The 24,306-nt window shown below is 49.8% G+C and overlaps 1 protein-coding gene across 6 annotated transcripts in view; it reads right to left on the reverse strand.

The window, feature by feature from the left end:
* The window catches only part of LOC147750884 (uncharacterized), a 1,319,653-nt gene that overhangs the window by 746,433 nt on the left and 548,914 nt on the right, over positions 1-24,306 (reverse strand). For all 6 annotated transcript variants that reach the window (XM_086918405.1, XM_086918419.1, XM_086918411.1 and 3 more), the window contains one exon: positions 10,743-10,823. In XM_086918405.1, the coding sequence (XP_086774531.1) occupies positions 10,743-10,823 (81 nt within the window). The remainder of the gene's footprint in view (positions 1-10,742; positions 10,824-24,306) is intronic.

Raw genomic sequence — 24,306 nt, forward strand, 5'->3', positions numbered from 1 at the left:
CCCTTAACTCTTTGCTTAGGAGGCGTGCTGTATGCTGCCTGTCCTGCACCTGTCCCTGAGTAAGCCCCGTCCTATCTTTCAGAGCGTGAAGCTCCACTTCCAGTTTTTCAACCTGCGCATGTTTTTCTTTACGCCGTCTCCCAACCTCAGCCTGCACAAAATCCCTGGCTACTGTCTTGTACGCTTCCCATACTAACCCGGGGGAGTCCACAGACCCTACATTGTCCTCAAAGTAATGATCTACCCGCTCTTGGAACCTCTCCTGAAAATCCCTATCTTTAAATAAAAAGTCATCAAGCCGAGGGGGGACATTCCAATCGCGTCTGGGACCCATCATCCGAACCCCCACCGGTGAATGGTCAGAGATCCCTCTAGTTTTGTGATGTCCGTCCCTAAAGAGGCTCATGCAGTCTGCCCTTGTGAATATGTAATCGATCCGTGAAGAGGAGCCATGGGCCGCAGAGACATGTGTGTATTGTGTAGCCTGCGTCCTCCAGAGATCCACCAGACCCATCGCCTGCGCAAAGTCCCTGAGGTGGTTCGCCCCTCCTCTACCCAGTGGGGGCGGCTGTCTGTCCAACTCCCTGGCCATCACGTTGTTCATGTCCCCTCCCAGGATAGTGTCCCCATGGGCATTTCCAGCAATAACTTCGGGGAGGGTCGTCGTATGGAGCTTCGGGGGATTGTGAAGGGAACATAGGTTCAGAGTACGGCCCTCCCACTGTGCAGATATCGCTGCATAGCGACCCAGGGGATCAAACCAACACCGGTTCAGGACCAGTGGTAGGGAGTTTTTGACAAGGATACCTACACCCCTGGAGCCCGTAGTAAAGCCAGAGTGGGCACGTAAGGTATAACCAAATCTGTCCAGGGCCTTGTAATTATTCCCTAACAGATGTGTCTCTTGTAGGAGTACGACATCAGGGGTGTGCCTACGGAGATATTGGAGAACCACGGTGCGTTTGATTTTGTTTTGCAGGCCATTCGCATTCCAGGACACTATGTCAATGTGTTGTGTCCGCGTCGTGTCGTGTGTGGTCCAGCCATCCATCCTGTCAAGTATAGGGAGTAGGAACCAAATCTCTCCACCTCCCCCATCCCATCCACCAGCTGATCGTGTCAATGGAGTCAAAGCAATCATGTAATAGCAAAACAAACAATAAGAACTAGAACAAACCCCCCCCATCGCCCCCCGCCTCAACCCCCCACCCTGCCAGCGTGCTACTCTGGCCAACCGCGCCAGACATCCCAAACAAGCAGAGCGCCTGTATCCCTTAACACGAAAAACTGAGGGACTAGTGGTGCAACCAAGTCCAGCCTCTGGGACTCCCTTCCGACCCCCCCCATGGCAATTCCTCGTCTACTCCACCAGTTGTCCTATTCTGGAGCAATGTCTCGCTATGAAGGTGCACTCACAGGAGACCCATCTGGAGCCCTTCGCCCCCGTGGTATAACAGTAACAGCAAATAATATTATTCAGGGCCATCCAGTCTATCCCATAGAGGATTCCCAAATCATTCCGAGACCCTCTTTCCCTCAATGGCCTCGTGAGGCCAACATCAGCAGTTCCCCAAATACATTACGGGACTCTGAAGTCCAGCCAGTTCAAACCGATCTGGTCCGCCGTGTCACCCCAGGTCCGGGGACACCGAAATGCTGCGGGTCCTCCTTCTGTTCTCGGTTTGCGGGCTCCCATGTTGTTGTTGTGCATCCCCCACAGACCCCACAGATGAGGCCGGAGACCGGGGCGCCGTGCTCCTCCAACTGCCCCGCGCTCTGAGCCCCCTCACTGTGGGCCTCGCTCTTCAAGCCATGCGTGCACCTCCTCCGGGGTGGTAAAGAAGAAGGATTTCCCTTCCGCCAAGACCTTGAGCCGCGCCGGGAAGAACATCATATACTTGACTCCGCGTTCTCGAAGTTCTCTCTTGACAGCATCAAAGGAACGGCGCTCCTGTTGGACCTTGAGTGTTGAGTCTGGGAAGAAGCGTATTGTGGCGTTTTCTATCCGAAGGTCCCCATGTTGCCGAGTGGCCTGCAGGATTGCATCCCTGTCTCTGTAATTAAGGATCCGCACAATGATGGTGCGCGACGGGACCCCCAGGCGTGGCGGCGGGACCGGTGCCCTGTGCGCCCGCTCCACCATGAAAAATTTCGACAGTCGTTTTGGTTGCAGGTGATTCAGAATGAGATCCTCCAGGAACAGTTCCACGCTGGCCCCTTCCATTTTTTCCGGTACACCTACGACCCGCAGGTTGTTCCTTCGGGTCCTTCCTTCCTGGTCCTCCAGCCGCGCCACCATTTGTTTCTGCTGGTGTGTTAGCTGTTGGACCTGTTGTTGTAACTGCTTGGTAACACCGTTCAGTTCCGTAATGGCGGCAGCATTCTGAGTCGCTTTCTCTGATGTTTTGTTCAGGTCCGCCCGTTGGAGCGTCAGATCAATAGACATTTTGTCAATTTTGGACTCCAGAGTGGTGCCCAGCGATTGTATGGCTTGCATGATAGGGGACAGTGACGGCTCACATAGCGCCTCCGGGGCCCCGGCGTGGGACCCGGCACCCCCTCCTGGCTCCGCCGTGTAGTTTTCCATAGTTTTGGTCTAGGTCACCGTGGATTTCTTGTTCCTCATGGCCGGGCACGGTATCTGGCGCTCCCCACTGGGCCCATCTGCCTCCTTCCGCACCTCACCGCGTCCGGGAGAGGCGAGGGTGGCTTCCGCTGACCTGGAGTGTCCCGCCGATGCAAGCCGGTCTTTAGGTCCCTCTACCGGGGGTCTCTCGCATCCCCCCCCCACCGGTCCGCTGTTGCCCCCGGCCGTGGATCCCAGGCCACCAATGGTCTCCTGTGCTCCCGCCCTCTCAAGTCAGTACTCCCCCGCAGCCTCCAGGGCCCCGGGGTCTTACATACAAGGAGTCAAAGGCGGCTCTGCCGCCCCTCGCCACCTCTCGGCGGGCCCGCCGCCACACCGGCCGGTCCTTTCAGTTTCCGCCTCTCAAGGGGGGGCCTAGTCCACTTACTGCAGCTCCGTTGAGGGCAGTGCTCCGCACCAGCACACACCCAGGTGGGGGGAACGAGGGTCCCAGCCCCCGCCTCCCTTTCTTTCCCGGGACCGCTGCCACTTCGCAATCCCCCCAGTGTCCTACTCCAAGCAGCCACCCACCTGCACTCCCGGGGCGGGCTGCACTGTACGCGAGGCCGGGGCTTGTTCAATGGGCCTTCACCGCGAAGGCCAGCACTGTCTGACCGTCGGCGCTCAGCTCTCTGGGGTCGGATTTGGGCGCAGAGCACACCGTTGGGTGTCGGAGGATGATAGCTCTCCGGCCCGGCGCCGAACGTCGTGGAGATCCCGGATTCTGGACGGATTTTAGGGGTCTTTAGGGTTACCACCGGAGCGCCGCTGGATTATGCGGCCATATTGGTCGCTGCCAAGCCACGCCCCCCCCAGAAGAGACAGAATTGATTATTACCAATAGCGAAGAAACGATTAAACTTGAATGTTTTGGAAAAAAGTGCACACATCCTTTGGAACAGAATTGCTCTGCACCAATTAGGATTTCATAAGTCAATTCTTAGACACTGTAAGTGCAGTGCTGCCATTAAGAGTATATGGGTGCTGGGAGTTTGTCATTACGAACTCCATAGCACCATAATGGCTACACTGAAAACTGAGAAGTTTGGTAACTAACCTCTCAGCACATTAAACCCACACATTGATGCAAGGGTGGGATTTAATGAAAAATGCACACAGATGGCATCTTAGAGATTCCCTCTGAAAACTAACCTACCACTAGTGTCCAGGCTGAGTGGCTGCTCACCAGCTGCCACCACCAGAAATGTTTCTGGACCCCTGGGTCGAAAGTCTGCTGCTGTCAGGGGTCTGAAACAATGTACATCCTGGGACGAGGTGCCAAGCCTCCTCCCCCAGGATGGGCAGTGTCCACAAAGGGGAAGTTTCAAAGGCTTTTCGCATTTATGAGCTTCCCTAGGCCCTTTGCTGCTTCCAGCACCTGGCCCCCACCGGTTCTGAACCCCACATTGTGCGGGAGAATCGGCGGGAAAACCAAGTGAGTAAGGAAGGTGTGCCCACCTTTGCCAACTGCACCCCTCAGGTGGGTGAGGCAAGATGAAGCACAACTCTCAGTCCCCGACATCTTGCAGAGGGGGGACACAGCCAACCAGAGTCAGACATATGCCCCCCCTCCCACTTGAGGGTGGTATAATAGGGGGTATACCCACCCAGAGGAAGGGATCAATTGATACCAACCTTTACTTACCTGTAACACCCCTACATTTAGTATTTAGGGGAAACCCTGAACTGTGCCTCCTCAGACAAGAACCGACCAAGAAGAAAAGAAGAAGTACCGAAGAGCTGTGCTGAAGCTAAGAAGAGGAGGAAATCCACTGACATGGCCCCTGCCCTACCAGCCTATCCCCACCTCGAACCTGCTCCAGCGGAATTCCGGTGTGTCTTGCAGCCAGCCTGCTCTGCCTTCCACAGAAAAGACTTTGTCTCACGTGAGCACCGGATTTGCTCACCAACAGACTCAGACCCCAGCCGAAACCGTGAGTCTGCACCTTTCTGCACCGGTCACCCATGGCCTGAGTTCGAGGGGCCCAACACCACGCGGAGGTCCCCCCGGCGATTCTGACCTGAGATTTGGTGATCTCTGACCTGCCTCGAATTTCCAAGCACAGCCTGCAGCCTCTTTCTGAAGGATCCCCGCGACCGGAGCTGGTAAGAAAGCCTGACGCCTAAAGACACCCCTGCACCCGAAGTCCCACGGCCTTGGGTGGCCCAGCCGACGGTGTCCCACCATCCCAACTTACCTCTCCAACCTGTGGTCACCAACAGAAGATCTTCGTCCTGAGCCTGCAGTCTTTGTTGAAACCAGCGGCTCCCCATTGATATCAACAGGGAACCAGACACCAAACCAGCACCCTGCACCTAGCCACCGCTGCAAGTGTACTGTGGGTGCTAAATCGGATCCCCCTTTGCACTGAGCTATACCTCAGAAGCTTTGCTCCCACAACCTTGTAGCCTGCTCGTGAGCAGCTACCAACCGGAGGCACCCTATCCCCCATTAGATAACATTGGGCCTCAGCACTCTGCACCTGGCCGCCCTAGTGCCGCTGAGGGTGTTCTGAATGCGCAAACTCAACCCTGGGGGAACCCTGGTTCTTACCCCAGAATACCAACTCCCACACCGAAGTATTTCCCTATTAAACGATACCTTCATTTCTCTCCATAGGAATACATTGACTGTTTTTCCTTGAAAAATGTTCAAGTGTGGAATTGGTTAGGTCTCGGACCAATGGCTGGCTTGCCAGCCGGAAGTCGGAGATTTTATGACTTTGAGTAAGGGGGCTTCAACCCGCATCCCTCCTCCATTCTCTTCCATTGGCTGGCTTCCTAAACGGAGGCCAGCCATTGGAGGAGAAGGGAGTCACTCCAAACAAGCCCCGTCTCTTTCGGATTCGGGGGCGTAAGTTTTGCTGTTCTTTCGATGGTGACGTCATCCGTCACTCAGAACAGCCAAACACGCCCCCGAATCCGAAAATTTCGGAAGCTTGCAACTGCCATTTTTATTTTCTCGTCTGCCGGTGAGGATCGTCTTGTTTTATTGTGCAGGAACGTATCACCGAGTAAGTACCTCTCCCAGAACCTGCCCGTTCAAAGCGCTGCATTTTGCACATAGCGCTTGTGCTTCCTCAGTGTGTATAGTGCCGAAGCTGACAAGCATAGGTCTGCCCGCCCTGCTGGAGAGGGACTAGGTTGGGGAGAGCCTAAGGAGACTTCCCGTAAAATAGGCAGCGCACCTCGCTCAGTGTCCGTGAAATTAGCAAACTGCAGAATGAAGCCTAGAGTATCTAGAAATTACAGTGATGGGACGACTCTTGCGCAACCTACATTCATCTTAAAAATAAACCTTTGCAGCTCTACCGTTATATATAGTTAGATACAAAATTAAAACTTTGTGCACGCTTCAATATTGTATTAAATAACTTGCTTGGTGGCTGTACTGAAATTTGAGAGAGGTCGGCTGTCGCGCTAATTCGAGGGGGAATATCTTTACAAGTACTGACTGATTCATTGATTGATAAACTAAAGACTGGTGCGTGTGTTGTGAAAGAAGATGACTTAAAATTTAAATTGCATTCTTCAAGGCACCATCTTGAAAGCGTTTCTTTTCTCGCCTGTTTTCTCAGTTTGAGAGTGGTTTACATTGACCTTTGCAATCCGGCAACGTCTGCCAATGCAATTTATGATACACGTTGGTGGCTGCACAGAGGAACGTTTTAATGAAATCATTTCAGCACCATGTTTTCGCCCTCTGTGGTGGGAAGCCCCACCCCTGGCGCCACACCTTTATAAGATAATTCTTGCTAAAAGCGGCTGACCTGATTGGCCACCAGCGGTGCGTCTGTGAGGCGGATGCCACCTGCTATTCCCAATACATGCCGGAGTGCATTTCGTTTCCAAATGTCTACAGGTCATTAGATACAATAACAGTAAGGCAGCGACACCCTTGGGCAATGGCTGTCCGAGGAGGTCTCTTCGTGCCTGCGGGCAGGAGAGTTTGATGTGCTGGGCTGAGACTCGTCTTGCTGTTGCTGGCAGTAGTGAGCAAGAGCGCCTGGTGAGTACACACCGCTCAGGGGCTGGGCCACTTAAGGCAGCCCCTGTTCATTTCTTTCCTCTGATTTGTTGCACTGCAGACTTATTTGTTTAATGTCCGCTCTAATGCGTTTGCGCCTCTGTCCAGGGACGTGCCACACCGGGACGTTGCGAGCCAGCCCCTCCCCCCCCCCACATACCATCTCCCCTTGCAGTGCAACACCAACCAACACCAACCACGTAGTAGTAAAGACGCGCCGCGCACCACGAGCAGATGGTACCACTTGCTGTGCAGTGCTTGCTTCACTCACACCAGGGACACAGCTTAGCCCTCGTGCCATGAGCAAGCTGCTCCCCTCCCTGTACAGTCTAGGCCTCGCTGTGGTCCAGTACTACCTCACCCCTGAGCCACCCCCATCGTGCTACGTGCCCTGAGCAGGGCGCTTCCCTCCCCGCTCTCTGTACTATGTGGGTCTCACTGTGGTCAAGTACAACCCGCCCCCCGGTGTGTGCCTCGAGTAACCCACCGCACCCCACGTGCAGTGCTAGGCGCAGCACGCCCTGGTTAAGCAGGTCACACCTTGTGCTGCGCCCCCTCTTTATTAGTGTGAGGCTCACCACACACCAGTCATGCCCCAGCCCCTGACTTAGGCGCTGCCTCGATTGTCGATTTTTTAATTTCAGGCACCCCTCTGTGGGTCCGTTTGAGAAGCACCCATTTTTCTTTGCTGCTCTGTTGGGCCTGTGGGGATGGTTCGCCCTTCACAACAAGGGTACAAAGCTGGGGTGTTGCCGCTCCGTGCCAGCCTCGAGGTGTATGGTATATCCCGGCACCCCAACGGCTACCCGTCGAAGGCAGCAGATACTGTCCAAGAAGAGCCCCATTGCTTCGTGTCCGGAGGCGAAATCAAAACATCTTAAGGTAGGGATTTAGGAACCATGCGTTGTAACGAGGTTGTGGGGATAGAGACTCTTGTGTGGTTTTGATGTGTATGCTGGTGTTTCCTGAAGGAGTGTGGGGATTGATTGCACGCCTGGCCTTTCTGGCAGGAAATGGGAACTGGCTGCAATTCTGTGATTTCTTGGTGCCTCTGCTCCTTGCGCTGAAACATCTATCACTAAAAAAGACCAGCACGGCCACTCAGTGTCAGCAAAACAGGTAATCTCAAGTGCATATGGTAAACCATTGCAGAAATCTTCATTGGGTTTTTTTCAGTGTAATTCATGTCTTAATATCTAAAAACACTAAACAACTTTAGCTATAGAGTAAATTATGAGATTCTGGGGGAATAGTGTTTTCCTTATAATTGTGAATTAACAGCATTTGCCACATAATCCATCATTTGTTGTATAATTTACAGATTTCAACAAAAATGTGTTTACCTTAAACGGATCAAAAGCTACAAAAAAAACACAACACATTGTGGTGTCTAGAGGCAGGCCCATGCAAAGGTTAACTGGTCATTTACTAGTGATGATTGCATGACAGGCCATTGAGCGGAATAGATGGGAGTGGAGTAAAGGGAGTCAGGAAAGAGTGGTGATAGTTTAATATCTGAGAGGCAAATGATGTTGCTGTTCTGCATAGAACACTAGTATGTCACTGTAGAAAGATTGTGGTGAGGCACGTGTTTAAATCAGAAATGTAAGTGTCAGGCGTTTTCTGTAGAGGACTCGTCCGTCCTTGGTGTTGCACGTGTATGTAACTGAAGTGCGCACGTTGTTAGTTTCCGGCATACAGGACTGGTCTCTTACTCAATGGGGTTTTTGGCATTGCAAATGTACATAACCATTGTGCACATCTTCCTACCCTTCTGCAGAAACAACTGGTCTGTCCCTGCACACGGTTCGTGATTCTGTACATATAAGAATCTTCATTGTGGTCACTTTTTGCAGGCGCCACTAATCTCCAATTATTAAAGGGTCCCCGATCTGCTATAACACAGGGATTGTTGTGTTGTACATTTTTCTGCGCATAGCTCCTGCCTGTTCAAGGTTTGGAAAGAATAGTGTGGTCAGTCTTCTGCAGAGTTCTACTGGCTTAATATGCAGGGATTGTAGCTGGATCTGACATTTAATGTGGTCATCTCTCTCTGCAGTGTTGGACACGACACAGCTGAAACGCAAGCATTGTGGCGTTCCCTATTTTGACATATGGAATGCAAGCAAAGACATCTTTTTGCTGATAGTCCAGATTGCGCTGCTGCACATATTTACATCTAGGATGTTAGTGTCATGTTCCTGCACAAAGTTGAATTCAATTGTGGTTTTCTACCTTACATCTGATTACTGGTCTGGGTACCTACTCCTTAGAGCTCGGCTCAGTTACTATGCGCGGATTGTGGCATTGTACTTGCTTTCATCTGATATACCGGTGTGGTATTCTTTCCCCAACCAGTCTTTCGTTGCTGGATGAGGATTGTGGTGTTGCAAGTGTTTACATCTGAAAGAGCAGGGTGTCTGCACTCTGTACTGGGTTACTAAGCACAAGCTGTGCTGCTTGTCACCCAGGTTTTTCTGTGCCTCTGTTCCCCCGTTTTTCTGTGCCTCTGTTCCCCCTGTTTTTCTGTGCCTCTGTTCCCCCGATTTTTCTGTGCCTCTGTTCCCTGCTTGTCCCTGTTTTTCTGTGCGTGGCTCTGTCTGTGTGTGTGCATGGCTCTGTCTGTGTGTGTGCATGGCTCTGTCTGTGTGTGTGCATGGCTCTGTCTGTGTGTGTGCATGGCTCTGTCTGTGTGTGTGCGTGGCTCTGGCTGTGTGTGTGCGTGGCTCTGTGTGTGTGTGTGCGTGGCTCTGTCTGTGTGGCTGTGTGTGTGTGTGTGTGTGGCTCTGTGTGTGTGTGTGCGTGGCTCTGTGTGTGTATGTGCGTGGCTCTGTGTGTGTATGTGCGTGGCTCTGTGTGTATGTGCGTGGCTGTGTATGTGCGTGGCTCTGTCTGTGTGTGTGTATGTGCGTGGCTCTGTGTGTGTGTGGCTCTGTCTGTGTGTGTGTGTGCGTGGCTCTGTCGGTGTGTGTGTGTGCGTGGCTCTGTCTGTGTGTGTGTGTGCGTGGCTCTGTCTGTGTGTGTGCGTGGCTCTGTCTGTGTGTGTGCGTGGCTCTGTGTGTGTGTGCGGCTCTGTGTGTGTGCGCGTGGCTCTGTCTGTGTGTGTGTGTGAGCGCGTGGCTCTGCCTGTGTGTGTGCGTGGCTCTGTCTGTGTATGTGCGTGGCTCTGTCTGTGTGTGTGTGTGTGTGTGTGTGCGTGGCTCTGTCTGTGTGTGTGTGTGTGTGTGCGCGGCTCTGTGTGTGTGTGTGTGCGCGGCTCTGTCTCTGTGTGTGTGTGTGTGTGGCTCTGTGTCCGCAAAAACTCTCTACTATTCTCTAATGTTCACCTATTGCCATTGTAAATGACAATACCATTTATTTATGTTTTTAAAAAAATGAAAAAAAATGTCATGAGCAATGCCACTAGCTCTACCTTTAATAATGCCGAGACCATTGCATTGTAAATGCTTGTTGTATTGAACTTTAAGAAAACTGCAAAGAACTAAAAAGTGCTTACTTACCTTTTTCTAAGACATGTTCTAGTGTGATATCTAGGTGTACCACACTGAGTAGAAAAAGTAATCCAGAAAGTAATCGGCAAAGTAATTCAAAATAATCTAACAGTAATTTCCACTGTATTGAAAACATTTACAAACCAGTAACAAAGTCATTTTCCTTCAGCTTGCTTGTATTGGTCAACCTGCCTTGAAAATGATCAAATACCTATGCAGGGCTTGCTTGACTATAGGAAATAAATACAACTAAATAACATTTTTATACAAATCAAATTGTTCTGAATTCAGTCTTTGAGTGTGTGACATCATTTGCTGATTGAGTGTGTACAACAAATGCTTAACATCACCCTCTGATAAATCCTTACTACTAAATAGAGAGCAAGGTGCTAACTACTTTTACCTCTGCCTTCCTTTGAGGTTCCACTGGACCCTGTGCACACTATACCTCATTTTGGTATATTATATACAGAGCCAGCTTCCTACACCACCCCCTATCTATCAGCACTGCACACGAGAGAGACAGCAGCCCTGGCTCGGAGTGTTGCACATTCAGTCACTTTACTCATTTTTGGAGCCAAGCTTTATGGTCACTCACCTTGTCCTCCTGAAGCCTAATTTGTTGGCCCAAGCATTCACTCTGTTCAACAGGGATGTGAACGGTCCATGGAAGAGGCACCTGTGACAATAATATGTTCCGAATTAGTTATGCTTCTGCATTTGAATAAGGGGCTAGCGAAAAGAGAAGCACAAGGTAAGATGTTTAGATATTAATGAACACAATAAGCTTTCAAAGTCCCAAGTCTGCTAACATCCTCTACCACACAGTGTGCAAATGCACTATGGGTGTAACTCCGGTATCTGCTTAGTCTATGGAGACCCACAGACCATGGCCTCTGACCTCTTTTTTTTATGGAGGAATCAAGATGTCAGCCATTGCTAAGCAGTAGATCCATATTAAAAGTATCCAGGGGACATTTGTACAAACAAGCTCAATTAAAAAGATTGGTTTACAAAAGGAGTACCTATAAAAGTCCAGAATCGAGAAATGCGAGTCAGGTTCTTTAACAATTTCAGCTATAGAGGAATTAAGAGTAGGGGAAAAGATAGCAACCTTTTGAAAAAACAGCAATAGAGGAATAGGAGAGAGAATTACAATGATACGAGAAAGTGAAATGACAATTTAAATGAACACAGAATTGTCCAGAAGGGCCTGTACCCCCTCGTGAAGGAGGTGGATATGTTCTCCGGACAATTTGTGTTGGCGAGGGGAGAGGCTTGGTGGCGTTTATGTCTGGGGAATTTCTGACCAGTGCTGCAGAAATCCCTCCAATCTTCCCCGACAGGTGTTCTGTGATCAGGGGATACACCGAAGGGTGTTCCTGCTTTGATGGGGTAGCTCCCATTAGGGCTGCACCCTTACCTGTAACTTTTCCCTTGTTACGAACAATAGTTACTTACCTGTAATCTGTGGTTCTCCAGTATTGGTGCCTTTCATAGATTCACATGCCTGAATCATTCCCCGTCGTCGGAGTGGGAGTCCCACGGTACATAAAAAAGCAATAATTTGCATATAAGAAACCAAAATCCTTAGTAATAACCAACCAGGAAGTAAAGTAGCCCTAAGCTACAGTGCAAAAAACTTCCACACTCATGACTATCCTTGTCATTTTGTATAGACCAAACTGCAGCCAATCAGGCGACAGCACCCACCCGAATGTTCTCCCCAGAGGCTCAGGCTCTCAGATTTTCTCGCACAGGAGTGAAACCAAAACAATCGCCTAAGGAGCCTCTGAGGGGAGTCGGGCGGGTGCATGTGAATCTATGAAAGACACCAATACTGGAGAACCACAGATTACAGGTAAGTAACTATTGTTCTTCTCCAGTATTGCGGTGTCTTTCATAGATTCACATGCCTGAATCAGAGTAGATAGCAGTACACATCATAATGCTCGTAGACGCTCCTTGTATCATAGTACATACACATGCTTTGCAACAGAGAATAACATGTAAAATAAGAGTCTAAAAGAGCATAGACGAGGAGGGAGAACAGAGCCTCACCCTATTTAAAAAGATTGCGAAGCACTGCTCGTCCTACTGAAGTATCTGCATTGCTTGCAGCATCCAAGCAGTAATACTTGGTAAACGTATGCCTGGTTGACCAAGTTGCCGCTCTGCAGATGCGATGGAGGGACACACCAGCTAAAAGGGCTGTTGAAGAGGAGACCGCTCTCGTAGAATGTGCCCTCGGCAACGATTCCAGAGGTCTTCCCGCTTGCTGATGACATAGACTGATTGCTGAGGACACCCAGCGGGCTATGGTCTGTTTAGATACAGCGTATCCTAGACGTAGCCTTCCGTATGCTACGAATAACTGATCTGTCTTACGCAATGTTGTGTTTGAGGATCAGGAAAGAATGTCCTTAGATTCACTGGCTCATTAAGATGATAGTCGGATGGAACTTTAGACATGTAGCTTGGATTGGTATGAAGCACCACTGAATTTGAAGTGAATTGTAAAAACGGAGACTTTGGTGGTGAATGCCTGAATGCCACTGACCCTACGTGCCGGTGTCAGTGCTAGAAGTAGAGAAACCTTCCATGAAAGGAATTTGAGATACACATTATGAATAGGTTCAAAGGGGTGACGCATGAGCTGGAAGAGCACCACATTTAAGTACCAGTATGGAGGTGGACATCGAATAGGAGGAGACATCTGGAATAAACCTTTCAAGAATTGTTGGATTATTCCAGAGTTAGAGCCATCTTGACGGAATCTGGAAGTGGTTGCAAAAAACACCTTCCGTATGGAATGAGATAAGCCTGATATGGCAAATGAAGAAAGAATGGCAAGATCTGTTCCGGTTTAGCATGAATTGGGTGTAAATTGGTGACACCAGGTACAGGACCTTTTCCATTTAAGTTTGTATGTCTTAATAGTGGCAAGTGCTCTAGCATTACCCAAAACCTTTTAACAATCCTCAGGGATATCTAGATGGGCGAATTCAACGCGTTGAGGAGCCAAGCTGCTAATGTCAAGGAAGCTGGGTCCGGGTAACAGATTTGACCCCCCTTGCATTGACATAAGATTCGGTATTGATGGAAGCTGAATGGGATCGCTTTCCGAGAGGAGCAGGAGCTCTGTGAACCAATATTGGCGAGGCCACCTGGCCGCAATGAAAATAAGGCGACACGGCTGCCTCTTCATTTTCCGGATGGCTCTGGGAACCAAAGGAAACGTACGGAAGGCGTATGCATATATCTGAGACCAGTTCATCGGAAGCGCCGTCCCGCATGAGTCCCTGTGAGGAATCTAGCTTGCAAAGTGTGGGCATTTTCAGTTCTGAATTGTTGCAAACAAGTCCAGGTCGGGGTGACCCCACTCTCGAAAGACTCGGTCCTGAGTCGGTTGATGGATATTCCATTCGTGATTTGATATTGGAGATCTGCTGAGAGAATCCGCTAGCACATTGGACATCCCTGGAACGTGGACTGCTGAAAGATCTATCTTGAGATCCAGAGCCAAATCCCAAGTCTCCTGGGCTTGCTGAGACAGAAGGGCCGATCTTGTACCCCCTTGCTTGTTTAAGTAATGCATACTTGTTGTTTTGTCTGTCCTGATTAGAACTCTGGACCCCTGTAATACCTTTCAAAAGGAATTCAAGGCCAGAAAAATAGCTCTCAGCTCTAGCAGATTTATGTGCCATTTCTTTTACTGTGTATTTCACTTTCCATTGACGGTCATTCCCTGAAGGTGTGCCCCCCCATCCTTCGAGAAAAGCATCCATGGTGATGGTATACCTTGGCACTTCCGTCAGGAATGTACATCCTTGTTGTAAATTTTTCTTTTGAGTCCACCAGAGAAAGGCTTCTCTCATACGGTAAGTTATGCGGATCCTGTCGTCGAACGATCCCGAAACCTGCACCCATCGGAGGCTGAGTTCCTCTTGCAAAGGTCTCATTCGGAGACGCCAGTTGGGTACCAGAGGGATGCAGGATAAAATCATCCCTAGAAAAGACTTGAACGTCTGAATTGAAACACACTCTCTTTGTTGTAGAAGGAGAGCTATCTTGCAAATCTTGAGCTGCCTTTCTTTTGAAACGAAAGCCTGAGTGAGTCGAGTATCTAGTGTGGCTCCCAGAAACGACTTTCTTTGTGACAGAGTTAGATGAAATCTTTCGAGATTGATTGAGAAACCCAGAGAATAGAATAGCATCAGGCATCTTTGAACATGCGCTCTTGCTGCTTCTAAAGAATTGGCCTTGATAAGGCAATCATCCAAATATGGAAAAACTTGAATGCCTTAAGCGAAGATGCGCCGCTACTGGAGCTAACATTTTTGTGAATACACGGGGCGCTGAACGAAGTCCAAATGGGAGAACCTTGAATTGAAAATGCCTGCCAGCCACTCTGAATCTTAAGAACTTCCTGTGCCTGTGAAGGATTGGTACATGAAAATAAGCATCCTGAAGGTTGAGGGTGGCCATGTGATCTCCCTTTGGAAAGAAGCTGGAGGATTTCTCGGAGTGTTAAAATCCGGAAGGATCATTTCTTGAGGTATTTGTTGAGGGCACGCAGGTCGAGGATAGGGCGCCATTTTCCTGACTTCTTGCATATGAGGAAGAATCTGAAATAGACCCTTTTTCACTTTGCAATTGAGGAACTTTCTCGATTGCTCCATTCCGAATCATTACATTGGTCTGGGAGAACAGCTCTTTGAGGTGGGCTGGTGGTGGAACTTTTGGAGGAGAATTTGGAGGGGTTTTCGCGAATTCTAAAGCGTGGCCCCTGGCTACTACATCCAGGACCCACCTGTCCGTAGTGGTGGCAGGTGGTACGTCTCATTGCTTTCTAGAGGTATCTCGTCCTCGGTAAGAAGGCTTCTTTTTTCCCTGCGAGTAGTTGTTACCTCGCTGCCCGTATGTTTGTTGTTTATACTGTTGGTATCGCTGGTTACCTTGTGAAGACTGGTACAAGCACTGTTGAGAGTAGCCCCCTCTTTTGGAATAGGACCCACGACCTTTGGCACCACGAAAGGACGATTTACGAAACTGTAGGTTCCCCAGCTTCTGTATCCTTCTTTATGGCCTGCAGGGCCTCATCAATATGCTGGCCAAAGAGAAACACCCATATCGATGATCTTAGCCTGGACCTCCTGGCGGAATGATGCTGACTTTAACCAACCTTGCCTTCTCAGCACTGCTGCACCTGCCAACTGCCGGAAGCCTGTAGATGCCACATCCACTGCTGCGTCAATGATCTCTGCAGAAGTACACTCTCCTTCAAGCAATATTTTTCTAGCTTCTGATCTTTCTGGCTCTGGAAGCTTTTCAATATATGGTGATATATCCGACCACCTTTGTCTGTTATATCTCCCCTATATTGCTAGGGAGTTTGCAGCACGGACAGTAGTTGCAGCTAGCGTTGACACTTTCTTGCCAATGGAGTCCAGGCGTCTGCCATCCCTGTCAGGTGGAGCAGTACTTGTTAAGATGGGTTTCTAGCCCGTCTCTCAGCCGCTTAGGTGACAATTGACTCCGTCTTTGATTGCCCTATAAGGCATGCAGGCGATATGAGGAGCACCTTATACTTTTTGTCCACACGAGGCAAGACTGCCGGTAACGAATTTGGAGTTGACATGATTTTAAGTCCCTCCTTCCAGATGAAGTCTATTATCGGAATTGTCTTTGAGGCTGATCCTTAAAGTTATATAAGAAAAAGTCCTCCTGTGTAGTTTCCATAGAAATCAGGAACCTCTTTGTTGCTCTTTCCATTACGAGATGAAAACCTCCAATGTCTACCAGTGGAAAAACCGCAGTATGAGGAGCAGCAGGTGATGGGGTTTGCGTATGGTAATCATCCCACTCCGACAATACAGAGTTATCATCACCTCATCTTCTTCTCTGTCATCATCTGAGGTTACAGCCTCCTGAGTTTGGTGGGATTGACTTGGTGTTCTCCACGTTAATGCAGGTGCTCGAGGCATGAGTGTTGAAGGCAGCGACTCTGCCTATTCTGATGGAGGGAATCAGTGATAGTAGTCAGTCAACATTTACTGTAAGTTGTTGAGGAGATCTAATGGCATCTGTGCTGTTGGCACCGCGGCTGGAGCCTGATCCGTAGGCTCAAGAAACTGGTCTTCCTCTTGATCCTCATCTTGCAATTTTATAAGCAGCTCAGAAGGACGTCTGGCTGCACGGAACTATCACGCCATCACATTGATGTAGTGGAAAAACAGTTTAGAACTGATAAATAGGCTACAAGAGCACTGTGCATATGGCCAACTGTCAACTGGGTTAACCGTCGACGAATCCAACCATTGACTGGGTCAACTGTCGACGAGGCCAACCGTCAACAAGGCCATCTGCGTCAACACAGCTAATTGTCGACGACGCCAACCCTCGACGATGAAATTATTGTTGAAGTTTAACGTCTACGGAACTGACCGTCAAAGAGGCCACAGTTGACGGGCCCACCATCGACGCAGCTCTCCGTCGTCAACTAAGCCAATCGCTGACTAGGCCAATGATCGACGAAGTTTACTGTCTACGAACTACAGTAGACGAGCTACCGTCGACGAGCCAACTGTCGTCGACGGGCTTACCATCGACGAGGCTTACCGTCGACGAGCCAGCAGTCGAGAGAGCACTGTCGTCGACGGAGACACCGTCGACGAGAGCAACTTAAAAGTAGAAGAAGGCCCTTAGTCTTCAACTTCGTTGACACACTCAACGTCGTCGTTGACGAAGACGGAGTCGTTCATTGTCGACGTGCGTATCAACAAGCCAGTCGATGGACTGGCACCTTTAAGTGTAAAGGAGTCAGTAAGAGTCTGAAACGCCAGAGACCAGGTCCTGTAGTCGTGGAGGCCCGCAGACTCCGTGGGGGCTTACCATCGACGAGGCTTACCGTCGTCGAGGTTTACCAACGACGAGCCAGAAGTCGACGATAGAGCACTGTCCTCACTGTCGTCGACGGAGACATCGTCGACGACAAGGCCGTCGACGAGACCGTCGACGAGAGCAACTTAAAAGTAGAAGAAGGCCCTTAGTCTTCAACTTCGTTGACACACTCAACGTCGTCGTCGACGAAGACTGGGTCTTTCATCGTCGACGTGCGTGTCAACAAGCCAGTCGATGGACTGGCACCTTTAAGTGTAAAGGCGTCAGTAAGAGTTGGAAACGCCAGAGACCAGGTCCTGTAGGCGTGGAGGCCCGCAGACTCCGTGGGGGAACAATATCCAGAGGATCCTCCTTCATCCTTTGAGGCCAAGGAGAAGGAATCCCAGTCCCACACCCACGCTTAGAGAGGACTTAGCCTGTCTAGAACAAACACTCTCCATGCCAGAGACAGGGGTGTCTGAAGTCTACAACCTCTGTAGTCACAGAAGGAGACGGGCCTCTCCGTTCTCAAAGGTCCTTTGAGAAAAAGGTTCCACAGAACCTGCGACTTGCCACCTCAAGTTCTGAAAAAAAGACAGTACTATCGTGAGGGTCCTTAGAAAAAGGCGAAGCTGGGTTGAAAATAAAGACTTCCTTGAAGAAATGTAAAAATATTTGCAGAATGTAGAAATTTGGAAGAAAAAACTGAGCAGAGCTCAGGGAGACTCCCTTCACACGACGTGCGGTAGAAAATCTGAGAGCCTGAGCCTCTGGGGAGAACATTCTGGTGGGTGCTGTTGCCTGATTGACTGCAGTTTGGTCTATACAAAATGACAAGAATAGTCATGAGTGTAAAAGTTTTTTGCACTGTAGCTTAGGGCTACTTTACTTCATGGTTGGTTATTACTAAGGATTTTGGTTTGTTATATGCAAATTATTGCTTTTTTATGTACAGTGGGACTCCCACTCGGACGGCGGTGAATGATTCAGGCATGTGAATCTATGAAAGACACCCCAATACTGGAGAACCCGGTATCCACCCTGATAGTAACTCAGTGAGGGGGATTGGCTCCTTGAAAATCTCCATGTCAGGTTAAGGACACCCTTTAGCATCGGAGGGTACTGGAGGGAGTGTTGGGGAAGGAGAGGGTTTCCACAAAGAAAGCATCCTCTTTTTGCTGCACACGAAGTTCATCATTGTGAAATGTGGTAACCCTGTGTAGAACCTCTTGATATGCATTGACCTCATATGAAAGGGAAGACTTAGCAGGGTACATGTTTGGGTCCACTGGGGGTTCAATATCATAACCGTCCTAAGGCACCAAGCCCAGTTGGTCATGAAAGGGGACTTGTGGGTTATAAGGGAGTCTAGGACTGTCCCCAAGCCCTCAAGTGGGAGGACCCCCGAGATGAGTGCTGTGACAACTGTAAAGGCAGCACAAGAGGTAGATGGAGTGGATTAGGAGGAGGAGGAGGAGGGAGAGAAGGACGAGAACGAACAGGAGGCAAATGAGAGGTAGCACTAGGTCTTTTCGAAGGGGAAAGCACTGGTGGACTGATGGCCTTCTCAAAGGTCAAGTGCCTAGATGGATGTTGATCTGTGACTACCGAGCAACCATCTGTTTCTGAAGCCTCTCGAGTATTGGCTGCCTGAAATCTTCGGGAGCCACAGAGGAGGCAGCAGTGGTAGAGGGACCTCAATGGGATAGATGGTCACCCACTGGAAGACGTCAAAGGTTGGTATCAGAGCCGAAAGCTTTGGATTGGTGGGTCTCGGCACCGAACTTGCCTTCAGCTCCTAGTGTTTCTGTCTAATAGGTCTCTGCTCTGAAATCTTCACCTCCACCCCTTTCGAGTCAGAGGATGGGCGAGGGTGTGCCTCCGGATCCGGCACCGAAGCTACAGATGAGGCTCTGTTTCGAGCAGGATTTGAGCACTGAATGTGGAACGGGTGGTGTTGGCAATTGCTGTAAAGTCTCAAGGGCGGCACAGGAGCTTGGGCTGGTTCCTCGAGGTGGTGACTAAGGGGAGCATCAGTATTCACTGCAGTCTTTTGCTACTACTGAGGTGGCAGATGCTCTTTGGCCTCAACGTCTACCTCGAAATTAGCAGTTTATGGGGAGAATGATGGTTCAATTTTGACACCTGGAGTATCCACCTCTTCAATATCCGATTTCTCCCGCTACCCAAAGATATCTGGAGTGTCTTCCACCTCTCGTCTATGTGGCATGGCATCTGAAGCAAGGCGACAAGCACGTTGGTTCCGTACAGTCTTCTTGTTATGGGATGCCAGACAGGCAGGCCTGGAGTGCTATTGAAGGTAGGCAGATAAACCGAGACTGCAGACTTCGTTGAGGTCAGACCTCTGGTACTTGGAGTGGCAAGTCAGACAGATTCCAAATAGAGTCCATCACAGGGCCATTCTCAACCCGGAAGAGGGAGTTAGAAGGTATATAGCCGCGGCGGAGTCGAATGGAACAGGGCTGTTGGAAACAGACGAGAAGCAGGATTATTCTTTAGAGACCAACGAAGGGACGGTTCCAGAGGACCCAGTGAGAACACCACACAAACTGCTTGTGTCTATACAGCACTGACCTGGCCATGTGAGTGGCCAGGGCCATGTGAGGGACCAGGGCCATGTGAGGGACCAGGGCCATGTGAGGGACCAGGGCCATGTGAGGGACCAGGGCTACGCGCTGGTGGTGTTCGGGCCCCTCCCCACCAGGGCGTGTATGCCCAGTCTCTCTATCCGGAGCTGGGCTGGGGGATGGATGTAGTGGAGGTGTCTTGCCTGGTGTCGCAGCCCCTGCCTCTGTGATTCCCCTACATTGCAGTTGCTTGGTGTGCCTGGGACCGGCTGGTCCCCCCCCCTGCTTCCTTCTGTAGACCCCACGGAGTACATACCTTTCCATTGACTTCTCATTTGGGTTGTCTACCACGAAAGCCATACCCTTTTATCATGTCTAAAGACAAGAACCCAGGCGTGACGGCCCGGCAGAGTACAATAGATAAATACACAAGCACAGCTGCACAGGCCCCGGCTACGGGTATTCCACAACTGACTATTCCAGACAATGCCGCCAAACTGGCTGCCATAACACAATACAGGGACATGCTGGAGGCCAAGATTGGGGCTGTCCGGTCCGATGTCATGCTCCTCAGGTAGGCTCTGCGCAATGCTGTACAGGGCATAACTGAGGCAGAGTCCATAATATCGACAGTAGAAGACTCTCTCACGGCACTCCAGAAGAAGGTCTCCGCCATGGAAACCGTTGCAAAGGCTTGGCGGAGCTAGCAGAAGACACGGGAGGGGCACGCCCGCTGAAAGCAACCTCTGATATTTGGGGTTCCCCGAGGGCTTTGAGGGCAGTGACACAGCAGACTTCCTAGCAAAATGGCTGGCGGACTGGCTCCCTCCGAGTCTCATGTCCCCTTGCTTCGTCACTGAACGCGCTCATCGAGCCCTGCTACAGAAGCAGCCGCCGGGCGCAAGACCTAGACCCCTGATCGCATGATTCCTTAACTTCAAGGACAGGGATATCATCCTGCAACAGGCCAGACTCAAGAATCCCCTCCTGTTGTCCTCACAGAGGCTGGTCCAGCAGTGCTGGCAGTCCTTCAGGCAGGTGAAAGCCAAACTGTGCCATTTCAAGATTCAATACTCCTTGCTGTTCCCCGTCAGGCTCCGAGTTTCATACAAAGAGCGTACACACTTCTTTGATTCCCCTGAATGGACAGACAAAAATATCAAGCTTAGGCTACATATACCGCCTAGACTGGATTCGGACTCTTCATCTGGGTGGGTGGGGGGGGGGGGTTGGCGGGGGGGGGCGATCCGTGGTCCGGCCCAGGTCCCTAGTGAGCCACGCCGACGGTCCTTATACAAGAAACGTTCCAAATCTCATCACAAATCACACGTTCGATCCACAGAAACTGCTGCATGAAAGACACTTCATGTTGTCACTCATCATCACGAGTGATCTAGACTCCATTGCTGACGGCATATTAATATGGGCTGCACCTTTTAATGCTCTCCCTTGGACCTTGAGACATCGTGTCTAGGGGAAGCCTTGTAGGGATCCATTGGCTGGGAGCTGCTCTGGACCCCCATTGGGGCTCGGGGAACCCCCATGCAGCGACAGTTGCTTCTATGTTTATGAGGTATTGGGTTGGGAGGGAGGATGGGGGGCAGCAGCAGCATACAGAGAGAAAATTACGTAGCCTGGGGCAGCCGGCCGCACCAATCAAAAACGCGTCGGTGGAGAGGGAGGCTGGCTGGCTGCCTGCCTCGCCGCCTTCCTGATGACGTGCTGCAGGACTTGAAATCGAGGACGGCGGGATTTGGGACGGAGTCTCCGGACTGTAAGTTTACTTTATTCTATTTTATATATTTGTTTTGTTTTCGTTTCCAAACCCCTCCCGCCTCCCCCCTCCTCCCCTCAGGTCGTCGCGAGTGGGACCCCATTTCCAACCTTCCACCCCCTCCCCCCCCCAGGCCCCCGCCCCACCCGCCCGTAATGCCGGCCGTGACTGCACATAAATAACTTGGGGTGTGGAACACTGCGAGGATGCACTGGTTGACACCGTAGTTGGTGCCACCATCGTTTTGGCAGAAATGCAGCATTAACGAGACATTTTGCAAGAGGGACCTGAACACCAGTCTTTTCGGCATTCAAAAATCATGATTCGAGGTCAATTTGGGGAACTTTTGCAGGGTTTTCTTTGCCGTTGAATATGCCTTGTTAATTGTAAACTCTTTGCTTTGTATCTGGCTCGCATAATGGGCTGCTGTTCATCGAGAAAGGCAGGAAGATGTGACGAAAAACAGCGGCTACTAACTGAATTGTCATAGTCTTTGAACTATCAGGCCATGGAGTGAACCGGGGGCCACTCGCACCGCACCTCTGAAGGCACCCGCCGGACATCGAGGGTGCTCTCACCCACCTTTTCAAGTCCACATTTGTGACGTCAAGATGCAGCGGAAGCCTGGGGGATCTGAAGTTGCCCGGCGGTCATCAGGTAGGCCGCAGGGGCAGACTCTGACAGAGCGAACCACGCTGGTCGTGCCACCCTGAGGTAGGCTAGCCGGCTTTGAAAAAACAAATGGATAATATTTCTGAAATATTATCACGTTTCTGGCTGGTGACACAAAACGGCGCAACTTGTGTTTTGGATCAAAAAAGTACAACTAAAGCAACACGTTAATGAGAAAGACAGAGACAAACTAATATTCTTGAAGCAGTTGGAAGGCGGCCCCAGGTCAGAACGTGTCTAAAGACACCATCTCAGCAATTGGTATTGGCTGAGCTGTACTCACACATGCATGACAGTCACGCTCTCTTCCAAGCATTGACCATTGCTCATTTGAGCTCTATCCGGAACCCTTGACATTAACAGCGATTAAACAAATACCACAAAACAGCTACATTTCCCACATACAACAGAAAACTGAAAATACCGTACATAAGCTGACGGCACAAAGGAAACAAATATTCGTATTTTCCAAATGCACTTATCACACAGCCTTCTGTAGCACGTGAGGGGCTTGTTCAACAGTGCTCTATTAAGAGCTGGATTGCCCCAAATTCAGTTGGAAGAGAGAGGGCATAAATCGGTGCAAGTAATATGAACGTTTAAATAGAATATGGATACCGTGGCAAGTGAGAGAGTGTCAGACCAAGTCTCTGTTTCCATTGCAGCCACTTTCCGTACCTTGTACCACGCGGTGTATATTTTGTATCGTGTGCTTGCGAGCTTGTCAGGCTGCTTTCAGTTTTTTCTTTCGGCTTTGATGCTCATGAATCCGTTTATTCTGCGGTGCTGGACCCACATTCTGTAAGTGTGCAGAGGTAATCATGAACCTGGCTGTGCAGGCTTTCCAGTGAGTGCTTGAAATCACTAGGCCTGCCGTTTGTTATCTTTACCGGCCTCTGCCTGCATGCTTCCCTGAAATGAAAATGAATCGCAGATGAGGAGGCTGGGCGCAAGTGGCTTGTTGGTAATGCACAGAGATGGGAATCAGGCGCTTCATTTTCTGCTTTCATGCTTGTGGTCGGGCTTGTTTTCCTCCATGTTCCATGTGTACGATGTTTGCATTGCTAATTCCGTGCACGCTCCTGCACCTTTCCAGCTTGGCAGACCAAATGAGATGCCATTGTCTATGGCCATGCAGGGCAGTGCGATAGAAAGACAGTTTTATGCCAGCGCCTAGCACGTAGTTGAATTTCAGCATTTCAGTTGTTTCTCTTGGCTAACGTTTTGGACTGCTGAGTAGTTGAGCCCTGGTAAAGCGCTTGGGTGAGATGTGAGGTGTGGGGTAGCAGAAAGCGGATTCTTTGAAAATGAATGATACCAAATGGCAGCGCTATGTACTAATAACTGACCTCTTTTGGCTCTAGAAATGCTTCATCCACCAAATACTGCAAGCTTCAAACAAATGCCCCTCCTTCCTTGCTTAGTTTGACAACAGTTCAGAATGGCTACACTGATTGATGCTCGTGAATAATAATTCAGAATATGTTTAATTGCGTAGAAGCGTGGAGAATTCTACCTATTCCAGCGCTATCCACATTGAAATTGAATTAGCAATGTAAATATAGTATCTGAACTGCGCATGGACAAACTGAATAAAGGATTTGAGTACGGCTATTGTTTTACGCCCTACCACTTACAAATGTCACCAGCCGCCACTGAAAGAATGCGAGCAATGTGTTAAAACAATACATTTATAAATTAATATACATTTAAGAACAAGCTAAGAACAGTATTAAATCACGAACAAGACTTCATTTACACAATATAAATCCAATTATATAAAAACAGTTAAAAAAAAACCATATCATTCAATGGGACAACAGACTACTGTTCTAACTAGCAGTTTACCGGGCAGTCGAAAGAGACTTTATCAGCCTTGCCCGTAGGATCCATGCCCAGCCCAGGAATTTCGCAACCCCAATGACGATGTATCAGTTTTTAAAATTCTACTGGCTGTTTTCGCTGAACGGGTGCCCAGTGTTCTACATACTGGGCGTAACTACTTTTGTCTTGGTACGTGGTACATAGGGCAGACAAAAAGAAAGTGATCAACTGTTTAACCCAACCCTAAACACAGTGGGCAGTGACCAGACCCACCATAGCCCCAGGACCTGGTTAGGCCCCTAAGCGGAAGTGACCCTACTCTAAGTTGGTGGAATAACTTGCGGTCCATGGGCCTAGTAATAACATCCCAATAATTTTCAAGCTGGCAGGCATCCTTCACTAGCACAAAGGATGCCGTAAGA

This window comes from Lissotriton vulgaris, chromosome 1_1 (assembly GCF_964263255.1).
Source record: "Lissotriton vulgaris chromosome 1_1, aLisVul1.2, whole genome shotgun sequence".
In the NCBI taxonomy this organism is placed as follows: Eukaryota; Metazoa; Chordata; class Amphibia; order Caudata; family Salamandridae; genus Lissotriton; species Lissotriton vulgaris.